This window comes from Strix aluco, chromosome 1 (genome assembly GCF_031877795.1).
Source record: "Strix aluco isolate bStrAlu1 chromosome 1, bStrAlu1.hap1, whole genome shotgun sequence".
Classification (NCBI taxonomy): domain Eukaryota; kingdom Metazoa; phylum Chordata; class Aves; order Strigiformes; family Strigidae; genus Strix; species Strix aluco.
Genome location: NC_133931.1, coordinates 46,763,995 through 46,784,535, shown reverse-complemented (window position 1 = coordinate 46,784,535; position 20,541 = coordinate 46,763,995). Strand labels below are relative to the sequence as shown.

Sequence of the window (20,541 nt, the reverse complement as noted above, 5' to 3'; positions counted from 1 at the left end):
GAAGGTGAGGATACAAGGATGCAAGCCCAGGTATACAGACAGGAGAACCTTAAAAACTTTTCCCCAGAATTTTCAGTGTCTCACTTGTACACATCATGTCCTGCAGATTTCCAGACACCCAGCAGCCAGGTTTGGCAGCCACTCAGAAATGTCCCCTGTGGCTGCAGCATGCAGCTGGCCGGCACATGCACAGAGAACCCAGCTCCTGATAGCTGGGACTTTGCTTGTCCCGTGTGCTATCACATGGACAGGTGATCTGCATGAACTCAGTGAGTGCAAACACAGCTGACTTACTCCACGTGCATAGTAGTTCTGAAGAAAGATGTTTCCATTGGCTGGTCTGAATGTTTAGTTCCTTACCCAGGCAATCCTCCTCACTCTAGGTATCCACCATTGGGGTGGGCAGGTAGAAGTGGATAGCCTTACTCCAGCTTCCTGCTGAGCTGGTGCGTAGGACACACCTGCACTCTCACAGCACGGGCAAAGAGGTAAGGAGGAGGAGGAATGCATGCACCTGTCAGGGGACTAAATGAAACCATGACCTCCCTCTGAGATCCCTTGGCGTTTGAAGGAAAGCTTGGAGTGTTTGAGTACACAAGAGTGCTGCAGAAGCCTTCTGTACACCTCACAGAAAACCTCTTGAGGATATGGAGTACTCTTTCCCAAGCATTCAAGAGGCCTCAGAGCGAGCTCTGTGGGTTTTTGTTTGTTGCATGTGTCAGAAAAGGGGCTTGGAGCACAGCTTACTTGAGCAATGGCTTTAGAGAAAAATCAGTGGCACAACACTGATTCCTCTCCAGTAGGAGAGTCATTATATGTTTTTGTAGTATAGGTTAATGACTAGACAAGGACATCACAGAATCACTGGGGTTGGCAGAGACCACTGGAGAGAGCAAGGTCAGCTAGAAAGGTTGCTCAGGGCTGTGTCCAATATGATCTTGAATATCTTCAAGGATAGAGACTCCACAGCCTCTCTGGGCAACCTGGCAAGTGTTTGACAACCCTCACAGGGAAATTTTTTTTCTTATGTTTAAATGCTTTCCCATATTTGTGCCCATTGCCTTCTGTGCTTTCACTATCCTTTCCCTGAGAAACATCTGTCTTCATCTTCTTTACTCCCTTGCACCAGATGTTTATACACACTTAAAAAGTCTTCCTGAGCCTTGTCTCCTCCAGGCTGAACAATCCCAACTCTCTCAGCCTGTCCCCATATGACAGTTGCCTCAGTCCCTTCATCATCTTCATGGCCCTTTGCTGGACTTCGGACCCAGCACTCCCGATGTGACACCAGTGCTGAGTAGAGGGTAAGGATCACGTCCCTCCACCTGCTGACAACACACTGCCCAATGCGTCCCAGGAGGATGTTGGATGCCTTTGCTGAAAAGGCGTATTGCTGGTTGGCACCCAGCCTGTACTAGTACATGGAGTTATTCCTTTCCACATTCAGGACTTTATATTTCCATTTGTTGCACTTCATGAAGTTGCTGTTTGCATATTTCTCCAGCTATTGAGGTCCCTCTGAATGGCAGCCCAGCCTTCTGGTCTATCAGTTATTCTTCCCAGTTTTGTATCAGCTGCAAACTTGCTGAGGGTACACTCTGTCCCATCATCCGGGTCATTTATGAAGATGTTAAACAGCTTTGGCCCCGGTATCAGACCGGGGGATATACCACTGGTGACTGTCCTCCAACTGGATTTGGTGCCACTAATCGCAAGATTTTCAGCTAATCTGTTCAGCCAGTTTTCAGTCTACCTCACTGTCCACTTGTGCAGCCCGTGCTTACTAGTTTGCCAATGAGGATATTATGGAACACAGTGTTGAAAGCCTTGCTAAAGTCAAAATAAAGAATGTCCATTACTCTCCCTTGTCCCGTGAGCTAGTCATTTCATTGTGGAAGACAAAGAGGTTGGTCAAGCATGATTTTTCTGTTATAAATCCACGCTGACTGCTTCCAAACACCTTCTTATCCTTAATATGCTTGGAAATAGCTTCCAGGAGGATTCACTCCATCCCCTTTCTAGGGACTGAGGTGAGGTTTTAATTCACTGGATCATCCTTCTTGCTATTCTTGAGAATAGGAGCGACACCAGTTTTCTCACAGCCCTCAGGAAAACCCCTAGTTGCCACAGCCTTTCAAAGACAATTGAGTGGCCTCACACTGACATTAGCCACCTCCCTCAGCACTCATAGGTGCATTCCCCATCAGGTCCTATGGACTTGACTATGCCTGTCTGTTGAAACATCCTCTAACCAGATCCTCCTCCACTGACGTTGTCTTCCTTGCTCCAGACAGTCCCACTTGTTGCTGAGGCCTTTGTCCTGAAGACAGATTTTACCAGTAAGCCTTGACAAATTCAATTCCAGGTGGGAAGTCTTTGACAAGACTTGATTTTTGTGAAGAAGTAAATGTTGTCTCATTGCTCTTGGTTATCAGTATACAATCCTCTTACAACTTTTCATACTATTGTATGGGTCCAATAAACACATCTCTAAAAATTAAAGCATTTTGGGATCAGAATAACATGGCAGTAAATATTCCAAATATTTTGTTAATTTCTTCTTTAAGCTTGCAGTATTTTCCTACCAGTCACTGCATCTACAAATCTAGAAACCGAGTGAAATAGCAAGAAGATGCAATGACATAGATTTTGACATTAACATATTCAGATGTGTGCTGACAAGCTAGAATTCCACCAGTCTTGCTTTTGGAAAACAGTGGTGACCAGCCCAAGAGCTGCTGATGGCCTGCAGAGCATTCAGAAGTGGCCCAACGCACACCAAGCTCGATGGATCGGCTGCCTAGCAGGTGCCCAGACATGCTAGAAATCACTGGGCTGTATGAACGGTGTCTGGCAACAGAGGTCAGCAAGGGAGGTAGACAAGGAGCCCAAGAGACATGGGAGCAGGAATAGGAACGTACAGTACATTTCCAGGTAGAGACTGAGAGGTTCAGATATTTGGTCAGTGAGTAGCCTGGATGTGCCAGGCCATGTAGGGTGACAGCTGTCACCAGACAAACCCAGCCAAAGAGTTGGGTACCTCATTTTAACTCTGAGCAGAAGTAACACCCTGATACATTTTCATATAATTTGGCACCCAGAGACTGTAAAAGGCTGCAAGCCATCATAGCTGGCACATCAATCTGCGTAGTGGTGGGACGTGCAGATAGAGCTTCTGGTGTTCATGCTACAGCTGACTGATTTGAGGGGCATCTTGGCCACAAATGGGTGTAGTTTAGAGGGAAAACACGTCTCGCTCAGTCTTCTGTTACCCACCTGGCAGCAGGAGAGAGGGAGCCAAACAGAAAGCGTAGTGACTTCCCAGGACTTCATAGCAATGACGATGACAAATGACTCCAATACCCTGATTTGTGATGGGTTCATAGATTCTAATAAAAAAAAGAAGAGCCGTCTAACATATTTTATAATATTTTTAGGATTGTTGGACAAGGAAGCATAAATCATTCCCTTTTAATGAAATCCACCTTAAATATCTTACATACATTCAAGTGCCATTGATTTCAGATGACAGTACTAGTATGTTTAAACTCAAGCATGTCTGTAAGAGCCTTGCTGAACTAAAATCTTAATGAAATGTATACTAAAATTTTGGAAATCATTTAAATTAATACTTCTTTAAAAGTTTTTCATGTATTCACCGACAAAAGAAAATCTGTCAAGGAGGAATTCTGTCCTATCAATTGGGCATTTTTAACCTAGATTTAGTTAGACCTACTGTATGTTAAGTAAATTTGAACTGATTATTGAAGCCCCAATTTAGTTGCTTCCCTTGTTTGATTAAGTGTAATCTCCTCTTCCATGCTCATTTAGTAATAAATGGAGAGATAACATTGTAGAGTTTGAGGTTAAGGTGGAATACAAAAAAATTCAGTAGAACAAATGAGGATTTTTGCATAAGTAGATCTGTTTAATGGTAAGAAAGCTTAAGTACACAGACTGGGTTTTTTTGGGTTTTTTTTTACTACTTAAAAGATAAACTTCCACTACAGTTTTCTTTTTTTCTGCTTGATTAGGGCAATATAATTTCTTGACAACTGATGCTTGAGGTAATCTGCCTCCTTTGAGATTAGTGATATATCTGAGATTATCTGTATCTCACAGCCTTTCCATAATTCTAAATAAACTGCATGATGGAAAAAAGACTTCATTTTTCACTGCCATATTAAATTGTAATCTCTTTGCTTTGACTTGAAAAAAAATTAGTGTTGTCCATCTCTCACATTTTGGCTATTAAGATACCGTTATCTACCAAACAGAAAATTACTAGTTGCAGGTAAATTAGTTACTAGTTACAATAAATTAAAAATACATTGGTTTCCTGCTAATGAAGAGACTAAAAGCCACTTGAAGAGGGAGGATCAAGATCAGTAAAACTGACATACATGTTTATAGTAAGCAACATAGTTTTGTCCTAAATTCTGCTTTCTCCAAATGCATCCAGAGTACACCTCTTCCACAAATTAACCTGTTGACAGAGTTGTAGGTGACAGAGTTCTGCACTGTAATTACTGACTACCCTTTTTCATCATCAAAGTAGTAAAAGGCAATAGGAAAAGATGTTCTGAACATAGGTAAAGGCAGAAGGGCAGGGAGTAAAACTTCAAGGGTGTCTGAAACTTTTTAGTTTGAGGAAAATACAAAACTCCTTTCAAACTGAGCCAGCCATCTTTCATTCACCCCTACATCCTGCAGAGAGACTGATCAATTCAGTTACAATGTGCTGGCAACAAGCACTCTCCAAATGTTGTTTTAACAGCTGAAGGAGACCACTGAAGGAAATAACATTTGTTATTTGGAGTATATTTTCATGCATTAATCTTAATTCTCTGCAGTTCAGCCAGGGTCTCCTCAAAGTATGCATTTTTGGTAATGATTGCTGTGGAGTGAATGGCAGCCATCTGTAATGCTGCTCATCTGCGTCGTCCCACTTCTGTCCGGATACTGAACTTTATTTACATTCACTAATCACTATCTGTTACAGAACGTGCTCAAATACGAAACCCTCTATGACAGTGTTTAAATATTACTTAATCTCATAAAAGTTAAATTAGCAGACAGTGTTTGCCATAGAAGATCTAATAATGCAGATGTTTAGCTTAGCTGTGACTTTAGAAATCACTTAACAGAAAATCTAAAGGGAAATGTATAGCTTAGCAATTGCTTGTGGAAATCATCTACATTTTTTTCAGACATCAGGCAAATGATGGAGGTCTTCTATACCTGGATAGCTGTACAGAGTGCGAGGCCTTTCTGAAGGGTCTGTGAAGATTGGCTGGGCTGTATGATTTTGTATTGCCTTATATCACACAGGTGCTAGATACAAGCAGCTTTTACTCCTACTACCTAGTGATCAACTGCTGCCACTGAAGAAACAGCTGGCAGATTTCTGTAGTTTTACAGATCTATTTCAGAAAGGGCATCTTTCTCATACTGAGGGGTAATTCCCTTTTCAGAGGGAAATGTGGGTAAGGCAACAAAACCAGCAACAGCAATGAGAAGTTAAAAACAAGTTTGACTTTGTTGAGGGAATGCATCTGTAAGCTAGTTTGTTACACTGTAAACTCTTCTTGTTAGTGTCATAATAGTATGTAGAAATCACATTCAGGTTTTATTGCACTACATGTTGTGCAAACAAAGTAAGGAGATGTGCCTTCTTCAGTGAGATTAAAGCAATCACAGAGATGGATAAATAAATATGGGCATAGTAGGTATTACAGAAAATGGGTAGCAGAGGGGATGAAAATTAAAATGAGAGGAACATAAGCTTATGCAAAGTTTGCAAGGTTTACATTCTGTTATTACATTGAAAAGACAACAGATATCATATTAGCTGTAGGCATAAATTTCTAATAGTACAAATGAATAGAGTGGAGCTTGCAGAGACTTGTGTTTTACTCTGCCTTTTCCCAATGCTGACTGATGCATGGTATAATACGTAATTCTCAGCATGGTATAATATCTCTCTATATCTCTCATACTCATTAACTATGTGAGTAAACTTAAAAAAAAATAAGATTCGAAGTGATCAGTAGGGCACTACCCCCAGACGTAATCTGTGCAAGGTTAAGCGATGCAGTCAGTGTAAGAGACTGTGACTATGACAAGATCTGGTAGCTGTTCATACAGATTAAAGTATTTATTATTTGTATTTTATATAAAAACTGAATTATTCTAGACCATGTAGTAGTCACATCAGAAAAGACCTCTTAATGTTTAAAGAGCAAGGTGTGAGATTCATCTTGGTTAACTTTACCAGCTCTGAGGTTACGTGTCTCATGTAAACTTGTCATTTTAGGCTTTGTCACTGAAGAAATATGGGTACCTTCAAAGCACTGTTTATCCCACCTGTCTCCAAACAGCTGCTTTAAGGTGCATTTTTCTTTCACTGACATTAGTGGGAACCTTGATCACCAGCTGGCAGCAGACACCTAATTTTTGACCTTTAAATTTAGGTGGGTGAATTCTTGTCCATAGCAACTGACTTCAGTAAAGGCCAGAGACTTCAGTCCTCTGTACAGCACTCTAACAAACTCTCCTTGTGATTTCGAGCTAGACGTTTCAGCCGATATTTTCAAAATTAGTAGATCTTGTTAAATGTCTGGCTCCTGTCCATCTTCCATTTCCTCCTCCAGGAAATCTCTGTAGAGGGAATTGAAATTCATAAATAAAATGCAAAATAAAATAGTGCAGTAAGATTGTTGTTTATTCAGCTTCAAGTGGAACCAAAGTGTTTCTGGAAGAAAAAAAAAATAAAAGCCCAAGTAAAATTATTTATAGTACAAATGCACAGCAGTTCCTTGAGACTAATATTTTCTGGTGAGTGGGGGACTGTTACTGCTGTGTAATTTCCAATAAGTCATTTTCTTAGTCTTGTGCCATACCTTTCTGGCATACCAATGAATATCACTGAAGATAGCTTATGAGGCTTTTAGGTTAGAGTTAACACTAAAACCAATATTTTTCTCTCAGATGTGTTAGTGTACTGATATTATTAGTCCCACGTCTGCTAGCCTCTGGATATTTCCCTTCCCAGGACCATCATCAAAACTAATGCTGGATATGGCTATGTTATGAAAAATATAATATCAGTGGGAAAAGAAAAAAAAAAAACATGAAAATCTGACAGCCACATAGTATCAGTACTGGATCATGTGAAGAATAAGGACACCAACCCCCATTTTAGCCTCATTCTTTGTGCCAGCTGTTTTCCTCCATGCTCTCTTATTTAAGAGTTTTCCACTACTAGGCTATAACAATTAAAGTTAAATTGCTGCATGAAATTAAATTCTCTCTGTTAGGGAGCCCGGATGTCTGGTTCATCTGCCCAGGGTGTCTTTTTATCAGTGCTGGGGAAACCATTGCAGTTCCCCATGACTGCAGAAGTAAACTACTAGATACACACATGGTCAAATTGCTGGGTTCGATCCTCTGCCCTGATCAGGTGCAGGGCTGCTTGAGACACATGCCCAGGCAGCTCAGATGATGTGATTTGTTAGCCTTTATATTTCCTTTTTCCTCTACCATGTTCATGCCCAGATAAAGAGCCTGTCTCTGTTTATTCTTTAACCAGTAGTTCCAATGTTGCTGATTTTACATCCTTACTCAGTATTTATGATAGCATTGCACTAGTAATTTCTGCCTCAGTCAGCAGTGTTAAGCTAGTACCCGTGTTTGTGCTTTTTCCCAGGTTGCTATCTTGTAAGTGTAGCCTCAAGTCAAGGTTAGCCACCTGCGTATGCATTACTGCCTTTTTGCTATTTGTTATGCCTGGTAATTTCCCATGTTGCTATATTGTTAGTGTAGCTACAGTTCAGGTTCAACAGTTTGCACAAATACCCTCACACCCAGCAGCTGCTGGTAGAAACACCTTCTCCTTCATCTGCTTGGTCTGAATTACCAGAGACAGCCCCCATGGCCAGCAACAGCTAGACCTTGAGGGAAACATCATGCTTATCATTCTGCTTTCTGCCTGCCCTTCCTCTCTTAATAAGGCCACAAAATACTTTCACATGGATCCAGCCTGTTGCTGCACCTTCTGGCATGTTGATCCATATTTCTTCCTTGGCTGCCCAAGTGGTGACCCAGAGCGGGAAATGCTCATTCACCCTTTTGTCCTGGACCAGACGGTGGCCTGCTTTCTGGTGACTTCTTCTGTACTCTGCCTGGTCTGGCCTCTGAGCCATGTGGAGAAGCTGCCCAGAAAGGGTCACTTATTATGTGCAGGCCATCTTCCTGGAGATCATTCATCTCCCATTTACCCAGATGACCTCTGCAGTAACCTGACAGTGAAAACTGGTTGAATGGGAATGACTGCATTAACAGGGTATGAGACCTATGCCAGATTTTTTTACAGGGAAACTTCCCTCCAGCTAGAAGACAAAAAGAAACAGTTCAGAGAGGTTGTATGCTCCACCCAACTGGCTTAATTAAGAACAGCACTCTGAAGACAACCTGACAGCATACAAGGTCACCTATAGAAGTGTCCTTTTAATACCAAGGCCAAATAAATATTTAGGTGTCATGACAGAACTGCATCTTTCAATTTTTCCCAATTATTTGCTAGGGAACAGCAAGAAGAAGTGGAAAAGTGCCTTGTCTAGTGCCTGAAATATTTGCTGCTGCTGTTGCTGCTCACCTGTATGGTGTACCTTCCTCCTTGGGCTTATACATGCAGTAGCAGGGCATTAGAGATCTTTTTTTCCTGAGGTAGAAGAAAAGAACCACTCATAGGGAAAAATTCTAGGCTGAGTAAAATGGCAGTATATCTGATTTCATTTATCTATCTAGTATCAGCTTAAATTTCCCTGCCATCAGACCATCATCTTGCATTGCAGTCTGAGACAGCACCTGCAAACCTAGAAAGTAAAAATATAATTATGAGGATTAGAATTAGATTTCTCTATCCACAAAAAAATGTATCTCCTTCCACATACAGATGACTCTTGATATGTCCTAAGACATAATGTCATGCTAAATAGTAAAAACTATACAGTAGTTTCTCTGGTAAAAAAAAAGAATTTGCATCCTGAACCTTATGATTTATTTCTTATTGACAGTTTAGTAGGACAGTAGGTAAAAAAGGGATGATTGATTGAGTTCAGGTTTGAACTAAATCCAAATTTTGCATGAATGCAAATTTTTTTTATTTTTGGCATGGTCTACCGCTTCTGGAAATGCCAATCTGTGACAAGCCGATCATACTGCCACAATAACAGTGCTATGCAAACAAGATTTCTGTTTGGGCACAATGTGAAGGGTAGAGAATCTGCTTTAAGCTGTCCCTGTAGGTAGAAACAGCCCCCATGAAATTCAGCTTAGACCGGGACTTTATCAAAGAGAGAGAGATTTAACAAATTATTTGGCAAATATATTTAGAAGACACAAAATAAGACTTCGGGATCACTTCATTACATGTTCTTTGTTTAAATGTAGCTTGTCTACCCTGACTCAATTACAATTCTATTTCTGTGAAATATTTTGCTTTCCATACAAATTGCTGAAGAGTTTTCAGAATGTCAGTATGTGTTAAGCACTTAATATTCGTAGGATCTTCTGAAAAGCCCATCTGCTATGCAAATTAATATCTAAGAGTAATTTCTGAATGGGTATTCATAGAGGCATGGTTCAGAAAAACAATTAGCATATATTTACCTTCCAGTGATTTCCGTAAAATACAGATTTTTAGTTGAATGCTTTATACAATAAGGAATGATTTCCCAGTCTGAAGTTGTACACATTGCAACTAATAATATCAATATATTGTTTGCTTATTAACAGATTTAAATTTTATTTGCTTGTTCTTTCACCACGTTCAATTCTCAGTGATGGAAAATACATTCATTCATTTAATTATTCATGAAGCGTGTCCTGTGTGATTGTGTTATTCCCCACCCTGTGGGATGAGGCGACTTTTTTTCTCAGTTGCTTTCAGGAGCATGTATCCCCACCGGCTGTTTCTGTCCTGTCTCCTAGTGCACCTGGTGGACATCTGGAATGTGATAGAAGCCTTGCGGGAAAATGCACTGAACAACCTGGATCCCAACATCGAACTGAATGTGGCTCGCCTGGAAGCTGTGATTTCAACTATCTTCTACCAGCTCAACAAACGGATGCCAACAACCCACCAGATAAACGTGGAGCAATCCATCAGCTTACTGCTCAACTTCTTGCTAGCAGCCTTTGATCCGTAAGTCTGCCTTTCTTAGCCACGTGTGCTTCCCTCCTCTCCCAACTGGTGAAAGGATTTTACTTGCTCCAAAATATCTTTGGAAAACAATTGAACAAGCTAAATTGTGACCCAAATAATGAGCATGTGAATAGTGCTAACTAGGGAGAGAACCTAAATTAAGGGCCTCTGCTTTCCTTTCTGTTGAGCCAAATTCAGCACAACTGTGTTTTCATCCAGTTACTCAGACTTGTTCCAGTTTATATCAAAAAAGAATTATCTACAGTAACAAATTTACATCCACTTCTAATTTGCCTTGTTATTTATTGACACACCAGTGGCTGACACCACTGCAATGCCTCTGCAGCAGTGCCATGGGTTAATGGCTCATTATTTTGAAAGAGCTTATTTTCCTGCAAGTTCTTGCAGCTGTAAGCAATTTTTTCTTCTGGCTCATGCCAGTGCAGCATGATTTTGAGACCATGACAGAAATAGGATAAAGACCTGGAGGTGATGAAATTCATGTTGTTTATTACTGCATGGGACCAGTATTACAAAAAGGACAAGTTTGAGATAGAGCGAGCCACTTACCTTAACGAGTATACTGTGTATACATATTACAGTTTCTGAATACATAGTCATCAACCTGTACTGCAACATTTGCAGTCCTAAAAACCAAATTATTGGAGAACAGTGGTTAAGTCTGACAGATGCAGATGACCTATTGCCTCCTATGGCTTATATTTTGAAAATTCACCAGCTGAAAACACTGGCCATGACACATTAAAATGAGGATCCTGCCCCTCTCCCCCTCTCTCTTTCACGTCCTCTTGCTTGAGGGCCCTGATGCTGGGTGTCATTGAGCACCTTTCAGAGCCAGACCAGCTAGTGGCTCAGTCACCATGGCAACGGGGAGAAAAAGTAGATGTTCCACATGATGAGGCTGCACCCAACCTCCCCTCCGGACCCTCCAAAGCGAAGAAAAAAAGCCAATCCATTGTGAAACCCTAGCCTTTAGGAATACTTTTGTCCCCTTAAGGGCAGTAAAAGAAGGAACAGGCATCTTATTTGATACCATTGTGTCTGTAACAAGAACACTAAAGGACAGTGAAGATGGCCAGATGCATGCATTGCTGCATGCCGGAAGCAAACTGCTCCCCAGCTGGTAAACACAGGGAAAGACCCAGGACTGTGGAAGCAAGGCCTGCAATAACATGCTTGTTTTGTAGCTCACTGTAAAGCGGTAAAGATCTCAGCTAGACGTCAAGGCTACTTGCAGCAAAATGAAGGAGAGGAATTTACTCCCCTGTAGGGAAACGGAGAATGTGCTTAAAGGGGTAAGGTTTTGCTTTCCCCGAAAACATCCCATGTGTTGTGGGTTGTGACCTGTTTCAGGGCTCCCATCAGGCCTTCCCAGGGGTGAGGAGGCTGTGACCCTCACTCCATTTGCCAAGCAGCAACTCAGTCTGTCGTGCTGCCTTCGAATGGGCTGCACAGGGTGCACTTCCCAAGAAGAACAGAGACACCCAAAGGACCCCCAGGAAGTCTCCCAACTCTGACATCTGGGATAGGGACTGGCTGCCTATCACACCGTTTTAAATGCGCCAAACATCTGGGATGAGGTTTAGGTGCAGTCTGAAATATCTAAGTTCAGGCTTCATGGAGATGTGTGTTAACTAGATCTCTCTTTACTGTAATGGGAGTTTGGACACCTATCACAGATACAGACATACAAGTTAAGCCTCTGATTGTCAGAATGTGCCCTACTCCTTAGTATGGTTCAGGTTATTGAAGTTTTGGGTCAGATGTTGGTTTAGCAACCACTGGTGGTCCAGATTTCCCTGTTTCTGGGAAACAGAGGGAGGAGGTGGCTCTACATGCTACAGGGACAGTGAGAGCTGCTGGGGTCTAGCCAGAGCTGATGTGTCTGCTTCCCATGTTGCTCCCTTCCATCCCCTCCCCTGCACTGCAGCAGAAAGGTCTTTCTGCTGAAGGCTACAAGTTGGTAGAAGAAGGAGCAAGGTGTTTTCTTGTGATCCCATGCTCAGAGGGAAGCAATGCATTGCACATAGGGGGAACAGGGATGAAAATGTGACGCGGGATGAAGTCTTTTTCTCGCTCTCTCCCCATTTATAGAAACTGGACAGTTAAACTAAATTGCCTGCAGTCTTCTCTGATGAAAAAAGGGGTTTTACTAGGTGCATGAATCATACTGAAATCATGACAGTTACCCCTAAAATAATCCTGTTATCTTTGATCTGGATTCACTCCTCTATTCCTTAACCTTGTGATTTAAGGAAACAGTTGGCCTGCAGAAATGCTATCCAAATTTCTAGGTGGCTACTGAAGAATTATTTTTCATGTTTATTAATGAATGTTAATGTGATCACATTTGATTCTATGAATACAGACAGCAACGAAAAAACCCAGAACAGCTTTCCAAGACCAAATAGCTCTTCAGTATAAATGAGAAGGCTGTTCTAAGTGATCGTGGATGTTTTTGGTGTTTGAGGCTGTGCAGAGATGGCTGCTCCTGCTGTACTGTGAGCAGGTCCAGAAAAGGTTATGCAGTTTCTCATGTCCTGTTTGAAACACAAAGATGGAGTTTGCAACTTAACGTATATGAACGGACCACAAGGGACAAGTTAATGTGTGATATTAAATCTAATAAGCCAACCACTGTCTCATTTATTTAGTTCTAGTTAATATGTACTGCCCCACATGTACTGTGCTGGCTGTAGTTACTGTAAGCTTTAAACAGAGCTTCTTGCTTTGTTTATAGCCTGCTGAAAACTTCTCAGGTTTCTCTGCCATCTGGCAGGGAGTATTTCCCTAGGCGTGCAATACCGATGTCTTCTCAGGAGCTAGAACCTGGCTAGCAAAACTTAAGAGGAACCATGGTGCAATGCCATGGCATGTGGGCCAGCTTGCCCACTGCCTGTGCTGAACTTTCATCCCAGTTTTTTTATGATTTTTTCATGGCGTTGGGGATTCATTAGGCCTACAGGTAATTGTATTTCCCTGTGCTCAATCCTGAAGGGAGAAAAAAGTGGGAAAAAATTATACTGTATGAGATTTCATGTGATGGTGAGTGTGATGCTCCTTCACGCTAAGCCAAGACTAAAGTGCAAACTTATAAAACTGCAAGTCAGTAAAATCAAAATTCACAAACAAAAATGCTGTTCCAATTAATTTGCTGTTAGTGTGTGAAAGTCAGCATCATGTGGTAGAGGACCCAAACAGACCAAAACTAATGAGCAGAATGAGGTGGTCAGACTTTAAAAAATCTGGACAAAAACATGCCGGATTTGTGTTTTTAACTGCACATTAAAAATGAGCAATAGCTTTTGCTTCAAGGTCTAAGGTGATGAAGTGGCTTTATGAAATAATGACGTACTTCCTTCACTGGCACGCAAGTACTATATAAAAAGATGACAAGTTCAAACCTCTCTGAAAAATTCATTCCAGGCCAGTGTCAAAGACTAGGTGGCTGGGTAGAACGTCAGCCTCATTCAATCGAGCCATTCCCGAAAAGATTCTTTTTAAACAGACTGTAAAATATTCTGTGCTAGATTGTCTTCGGCACTGACTCAGTACTGCAATACAGCTATTCTTGCTGCAGAGTTTAACTGACAAGAAAATAGCTGATTTTTCTCTGTCCCTTGACACACCTGTCCTATGAATGGAGCTGTGAGCTCTGGGCTATGAAACAGACCCAGTCTGGCTGGAGGGTCTTGACTTCTACAAACAAAAGAGGAAATATTCGTGCTCGTATTTAATCAAACACACATTTGAATCATACTGAGTTCAGTACATAAAGATGTTCAGTATCTCTTTTGGAAGTATAACTTCTTGCTCCTCTGTGTATTCAGAGCTGTGAAGTGTTTAATTCCCTCTCCTCCACCTTCGCTAATCACTGGAAGTCGTACAGGCCAGCCTGCTTTTACCAAGGAAGTCCAGAAAAAAAAATGCATTTCAAGCCATTATGCAATTTGCTCTCCTAAATGAAAGAATTTTGCTTGATTCCAATAAAATTTCCTCCCTGAAACCTGTTTGTGAAAATGGGAATTTGTAGTTACAGCCTCTGACATTTCAGAATTGGCTGCCCTAAGTCAGGTGGGCAGTAGGAGGCCCACAAGTAACCAAAGAAGTTTCATTACTTTTGGAAAAGATAACTTAAAGCATCGGAGAAGCACCACTCCATGCCTAGTTAACGAGAAAAAAATGTATTGTCTCAATGTCCATTTCATGGGACACATTTGCTGTTTCTAAAGATGTGATGTTACTTCTTTATAGCTTTCCCCATCATATGACTGTCTCAGTATGAGTATTGCTAGAGATCCTGACAAATGTCAGTGTCACCCATTTGATACCACTCTCCTTGCTGACCCAAAAGGCAAATTCAGACCCTGGAGCTGGACTTAACCTTGTATGGTCTGTGGATTTTATCAGGCAGTCCGTGGGGCTTCCTTCCTCTGGGGAGAGGCTGTCTCTCTGCAGCCACGCAGTTGAAGAGTAAACCTTCTGCTCTGTTCTGGTGTCCAAAAGCATGTATTATTTTTTGCCCTTTTTCCCCCAAGCAGCAGGAAATAACCTTAAGCCCTGGCCATCTCTCTCTTTCCTGAGCACTCCATCCTGTGTTGTTGCTAAGTGCACATCAGCTTCAAGGTTTCCTTTTGCCATCATTTATGCTTCTAGTGCTTCTAGTGCTAGGATCTGAAGAGTAACCTCAGTAAGAGAGGTGCTATGTAAAATCAAAATATTTTCTGTCCTCTCCTATTTCCACTAGTAAAATTTGTATCTCTTTGCGTTAGCCAACCTAAAGCTTCTTTCAGGGAGCTCTGACTTCAACAGAGATCTTTATGCTGCTGTGAGCCACTGCTTCAGCATTTACTTTTACACAACAAACACTGTGAAGCCCCAGTGCTGCCAGTCAAGGACATCTGTAGTGCTTAGACATAGCTTAGGGCACTTCTGGATCCAAATTATGTTGGTGAGTCTTAGGCCCCATTATCCTGTCTGTTCATCAGTCATATATATTTATATATGCATGCATGTATATGTATGCACAGACAGACACATTCTTATATATATTTGAAGGGCAAATTGAATTTATACTGGCTCTAATGATGCCTTTATGAATACAAATGATCAATACAAAATACAATGTCAAAACTAATCAACTCAAACAGAGAGATTGAAGAGATAAATGAAATATTTTCATTTCTGTTCCTCTGTTCTGTAACTGTTTGAGTATGGGAAAAGCCAGTGGCTCTGGGCTTGAAAGCTGAAGGCAAGTTGATGTGTGTCTGCCATTCAAGAATATAATCCTATTAGTAAATGTAACTAAACCTAGTGGGAAAATTAATCTAAATCTGAAGCACTTCCGCGTGGGCTTTAGTTTTTCCTCTGATTCTTCCATTGCTTCTTAAGAATTCCATTGCTTCCACTTAGCATTTATTTTTCTTAAGTATAACCACTCTCTTAAAAGACAGGTGAAAACCTCATGATGGAACAGTGCAGAAAAGGTCCCAAAGGTCTAAAGGGTAGCACACACAAAAAGAATACAAAATGACCAAATTCTCAGCGATAACAGTGCTAGGTCCTGTTTTACACAAATTAGAATCCAGTCAATGAAAGATGGAAGTACAGAAGACTGGAAATTCCTATACTGTGGATTTAATCTTACGAAGCCACTCAAAGAGAACACAATATAATGAAGAAGAAAATGTGGACAAAAGCCAGCATTAAAGAACACAGTAAAGATTTATTTCTTAAATACCAAAGTAGGGAATTTATTTTTTTTGTCTGTATCTCTAGTTGGTTTTCTGACAAAAAGAATTTTAAATGAGTGTAAAGAATATTTAGAATTAATATTTAAAATCATGGGTCACACTGATGTAGACTAAATCCAATTCAACAAATTTTAAAGATTATTAGCTAGCCAAGCTTAGGGAACTGACTCATTTTCTAAAGTCTGAGTGACTTAATGAATGTAGCAGTGAAGCGTGTAGCATACTTTAATGTACTAATATGTGTATACCATTCATGTCTACTATATATGTATATGTTACTGTATTAGTCAGGTTTGGGGTTAGCAGAGAGAGAGACAGTCACAGGCTCTGTGTCTTTACAGAATCAGTTTATCTTTTAATTCTGATCAGACGCAATTTTTTGCATTAGAATTATGACAATCAGCAGAGTAATTTCAGAAATATTGGCGAACAGTTGAATTTCTATATATTGCTATTGCCAGTGCAGTTAGACTTATCTTATGTAAGGCATAATTGTATATATTTTAACAGGAAATCTCTTGTAAGTGTAATGTTCCTTGGTAAAGACTGAAGGTCACAGAAACTCCACTTCCAAAAAATGACTTCAAACTTTATTATCTGGTCCCATCATTAGCCCTATCAGTAGAATTTAGAGGGAGACATGGGTGCCATTTTGCTAAACTCACAAATATTGGCTGACTGTCTTTTTTAAAGCATGATGACAACATGTTCTCACTGATGTCATTAAACAGGCATATGGGAAACCATTTAATGCTAAGGAGTTTGGACGACAGATAAAAGTTGCTCCACTGTGGACTCTTACTGCCTTATAGTATGACTCTGAGAGTTTCAAGAAAAATCACATTTCAGCATTAGGATGTCAAAAAAATGAACATTAAAAAGCAGATGAATTTATGAGATAATATTCATTCTCATCTTTGGAAAGGGACTGAACATTACAGCATTTTTGTTCTGCCGTTCCTGTCAACACTGGGCCTAGTTTTGTGTGAACTGGGGGGATAGGTCTTTTAGGAGCTAAGAGTGCCTTGCAGTGTGTGAAGTCACGTATTACTAATGCAGCTCGAATATACCAAAGTTTCTATTATGGCAGGTAATCATTGGGGACCATTATGACCGGAGAGGGAGAATGAGGATAGCAAGAGGAGCAATAAAGTTAAGCCATTGTGTGCTTCAAGACAGTTGAAGGAAGAATTGGCAATGTGCTAAAAGTGAACACAGCATCCTGAGAGTGCAGTATATGGTCTGATCCTTCCAGGGAGAAGAAAAATTCTTTTATTTTTACCTGAAAGTGACTGGACTTAGAGAAAAAACTATGTCTTTTTGTCCCGAGGCATAGTCCTGTGTGCATTTGGGGTTTAATAGCATTATGCATTTTAAGTTGACAATAAGAGAGCCAGGCGTAGCGTCAACTTTAACAAGCCAGGGACAAGACTCTTCTACATAGCACAACAAATGGCCTTTGCTCATTCTGGATGCAAGTATATTCCCCAATTTTCAGCAAAGTCCTTCTTAAAGGTTCATGGGAGTCAGGTGTATCATTTAAAAGGCAGTTGTCAGGACTTATTAACAGGTATAATATGCAGCTTGTGCAATCATGTGAGCCCTTTCTGCTTTTTCACTTTCGTTCCCAGTGTTGATTTTTGCACTTATTTGCAATCTTCTAGGGACAGAAGATACACAGTGCACGTAGGATAGGGAGACCATGAGAGTGATAGGTGCCTTCCCGCAAATAGCAGTAATAATCATCACCTTAGTGTATAATGAGATAAACAGTTTAATACTGAGCTTCATATACATAATAAATCTGTTCTGAGATCTTTACAGAATAATGTACTGATGAGTATTCCCACAAAACAAACTTTCATTTTAAAGGTCTTATTTCTTTGTATGTCAATCCACATATAGCGTGCATTACAGTATGTCATTTCAGTTATATACATTTTAAATGGAAAGAGGTCTATATTATAAAATGGACATTCAAATATGTCTACTTTCTACTTTTGAACAGGGAAGGACATGGTAAAATTTCCGTTTTTGCTGTCAAAATGGCCTTGGCAACTCTTTGTGGAGGAAAGATCATGGACAAATTAAGATGTAAGTCTTTTGGGTGACATTTTTTACCTGTTAATCATTGTCGTACTTCAAGAGATAACAGTACAGGTAGGAAAAGAGAGAATTAGGATAAGTTACGATATTGTGGCTAGGTTTGGGATTTGCACTGTATATATCTCCAAGTAAATCCTGCTAAATATTTGACTGAACTTCACACTGGACTTCATATTTTTGGAGCCAGATTGCATATATTGAGGTTCTGATTCGTGGATTTTTTTCCTTTGGAATGATGGAATTCAGAGTACAGGTAAGTGCTTCAAATGTTCAACATCATGAAGCATCACTTAGCAATTTCTTCAGACATTTTTTAGTAACATCTCTCATTTCACACTTAGAAGTACAATATATTTATGCACTATTTATATTTCTTCCCATAGGGCACATACTAATTCCATCTATTTTGAAGAACAGATTTCTCATTTCACTGTATTTATTCCCAGTTCCCCAATAGCCAAGGCATAGTTTACTTGTAGCTGCAATGAAAGACTTTCTGTTTAGTGCTATGATGCCTGTAGCTCAGGTCCAGAACACCATTTTCCAGACTAAAAGGATTAATGTCAACCTTCAGTTTCCTCTGAGTCTTCTACCACTGCCAAAGAAAATTGAGTCTGCAAATTGTTGTGGATTGGAGTAGACAAGTAGAAATCCCAGGTGCTAATTTAGTCTTCCAGATTTGATGGCATTTTTAAATATATTATTTCTGTGTAGAAACTCAAATGCAGATTGAACTTAAATTATAAATTATAAATTGAACACTTTGTTCCCTAGGCTGCTTAAAGAAGAGGAGCAGGGCCCATCCAGTGGAAGGCTGGAGTACGATGCTCATGTTTCGGGTCAGCAGTCCCAGGGTCCTATTGTCAGAATTGCCCTTCAGGTTCCTGGAAATGAAGCAGCTGACATGACACCCTGAAAAATTATAGATGTTCCTTAGTCTATGATCCCCTGATAAGCTTAGGATAATTTTAAACAAGGGGAAAAGTAAAGGCTGAGAAATATGCATCTCTGCAATAATAAAACTGCGATATTTTTATACATGAACAAAAAAAGCAAAAAAGGGAGAAGAGTCAAAAGTAATGCATTTGAAAGACCTTCAGTGCTTTGTGTGTCCAAAACAATAACAACTGACTTAATGAGCTCATTGTCAAGATTTAGATTTGACATGGTAAGCTGGCAGTAGGCAAAAAGCTGATGTTGCGTAGCTTGTCAAATTAGATCCTTCTTATCTGATTAAATTACTGCCTCATGCCATGCATCAGACTGTGCTTAAAAAAATGACCACACACAGTGAAAAAAAGCAGGAATATTTTAATATCAAAATCTGCTTCTTTTTTATATGTAAATCATTATATTTGTTTTCTATTGAGGTGGGTTATAATTAAAGATGCAGTAATAGTGGAGGCTGCCATAAGCAGAACATGTTGGTTAGCACTTCTGGTTCAAATCAGATGATCTTAATTCAGAGCAAATTTGTAGCTCTCACTGAAATTGCTGTTTCCTTTTCTTGTCTTTTCTCCCCCTCAGATATTTTCTCAATGATTTCTGACTCCAGTGGAGTGATGGTTTATGGCAGATACGACATGTTTCTGCGGGAAGTTCTCAAGCTGCCCACGGCTGTTTTTGAAGGGCCTTCATTTGGTTATACTGAGCAATCAGCAAAATCCTGTTTCTCGCAACAGGTAAATGAAGAGTGAGCATCTGAGAACACAGGATCTCAATCACCCCTCAGCGGGCCAAGACTTTCTTCCTTTCTTACAGATACATGCATATTCACCCAGGAAACACATGACTGGGTGGAGGGGAGGTCCACTTCGCTAATTGCTGGCATGTAGGTTAGCTAGTCTCTATAGGTTCCCCATACAACCACGGAGGAGAGAGAAGCTTAGTCAAAAACTGATTCAGAGCAGGATCTTAACTTACATGTCCCTAATTAGGGAGCCTGAGGAGCCTAACTTCCTAATTTAAGCACCTAAGTTAGATACTTACATTTAGGTGGTATAAATACCCCAAGACATACAATCCTCCACTCCAGTTAGTTGTTTTTGCTATAAGCATGTATGAGACTTTAACTTCTCCGTACAAAGCTCAGCTCCCACCAAAAAATCAAACTACATGTTTTCCAAGTGATGTTGTGCACACAGAAGTTGTTTACGAGTGAGAAGAAAATGACCTTAAACCTTTATTGAAAATGGGAGTCAGTAGGTATTAGAAAATCCCTAGTCTCTTGGAGATGAGATCAGTGAGATAGGGTCAGGAAAGCAATGTATTGATCCTGAAGAAAATATGAGATTTTTCCACAACTCACCAGACTCTGTAGGTGCACTGAGTACAGTACATTGGCTGTAGCTAATACCTTGCACTTCAATAGATCCCCTAATTGGGGCTGGTTTTCCACTTCTGTAATGGAGAAAGAGATAATTCCTCTGGCTCTTGCCATACATCACACTGTAT

At 40.3% G+C, this 20,541-nt stretch overlaps 1 protein-coding gene across 16 annotated transcripts in view; it reads left to right on the top strand.

Moving 5' to 3' along the window:
* Positions 1 to 20,541, top strand: part of DTNA (dystrobrevin alpha) — a 189,826-nt gene that overhangs the window by 107,063 nt on the left and 62,222 nt on the right. For all 16 annotated transcript variants that reach the window (XM_074819847.1, XM_074819830.1, XM_074819964.1 and 13 more), the window contains 3 exons: positions 9,994 to 10,207; positions 17,990 to 18,075; positions 19,615 to 19,769. In XM_074819847.1, coding sequence (XP_074675948.1) covers positions 9,994 to 10,207; positions 17,990 to 18,075; positions 19,615 to 19,769 — 455 coding nt within the window. The remainder of the gene's footprint in view (positions 1 to 9,993; positions 10,208 to 17,989; positions 18,076 to 19,614; positions 19,770 to 20,541) is intronic.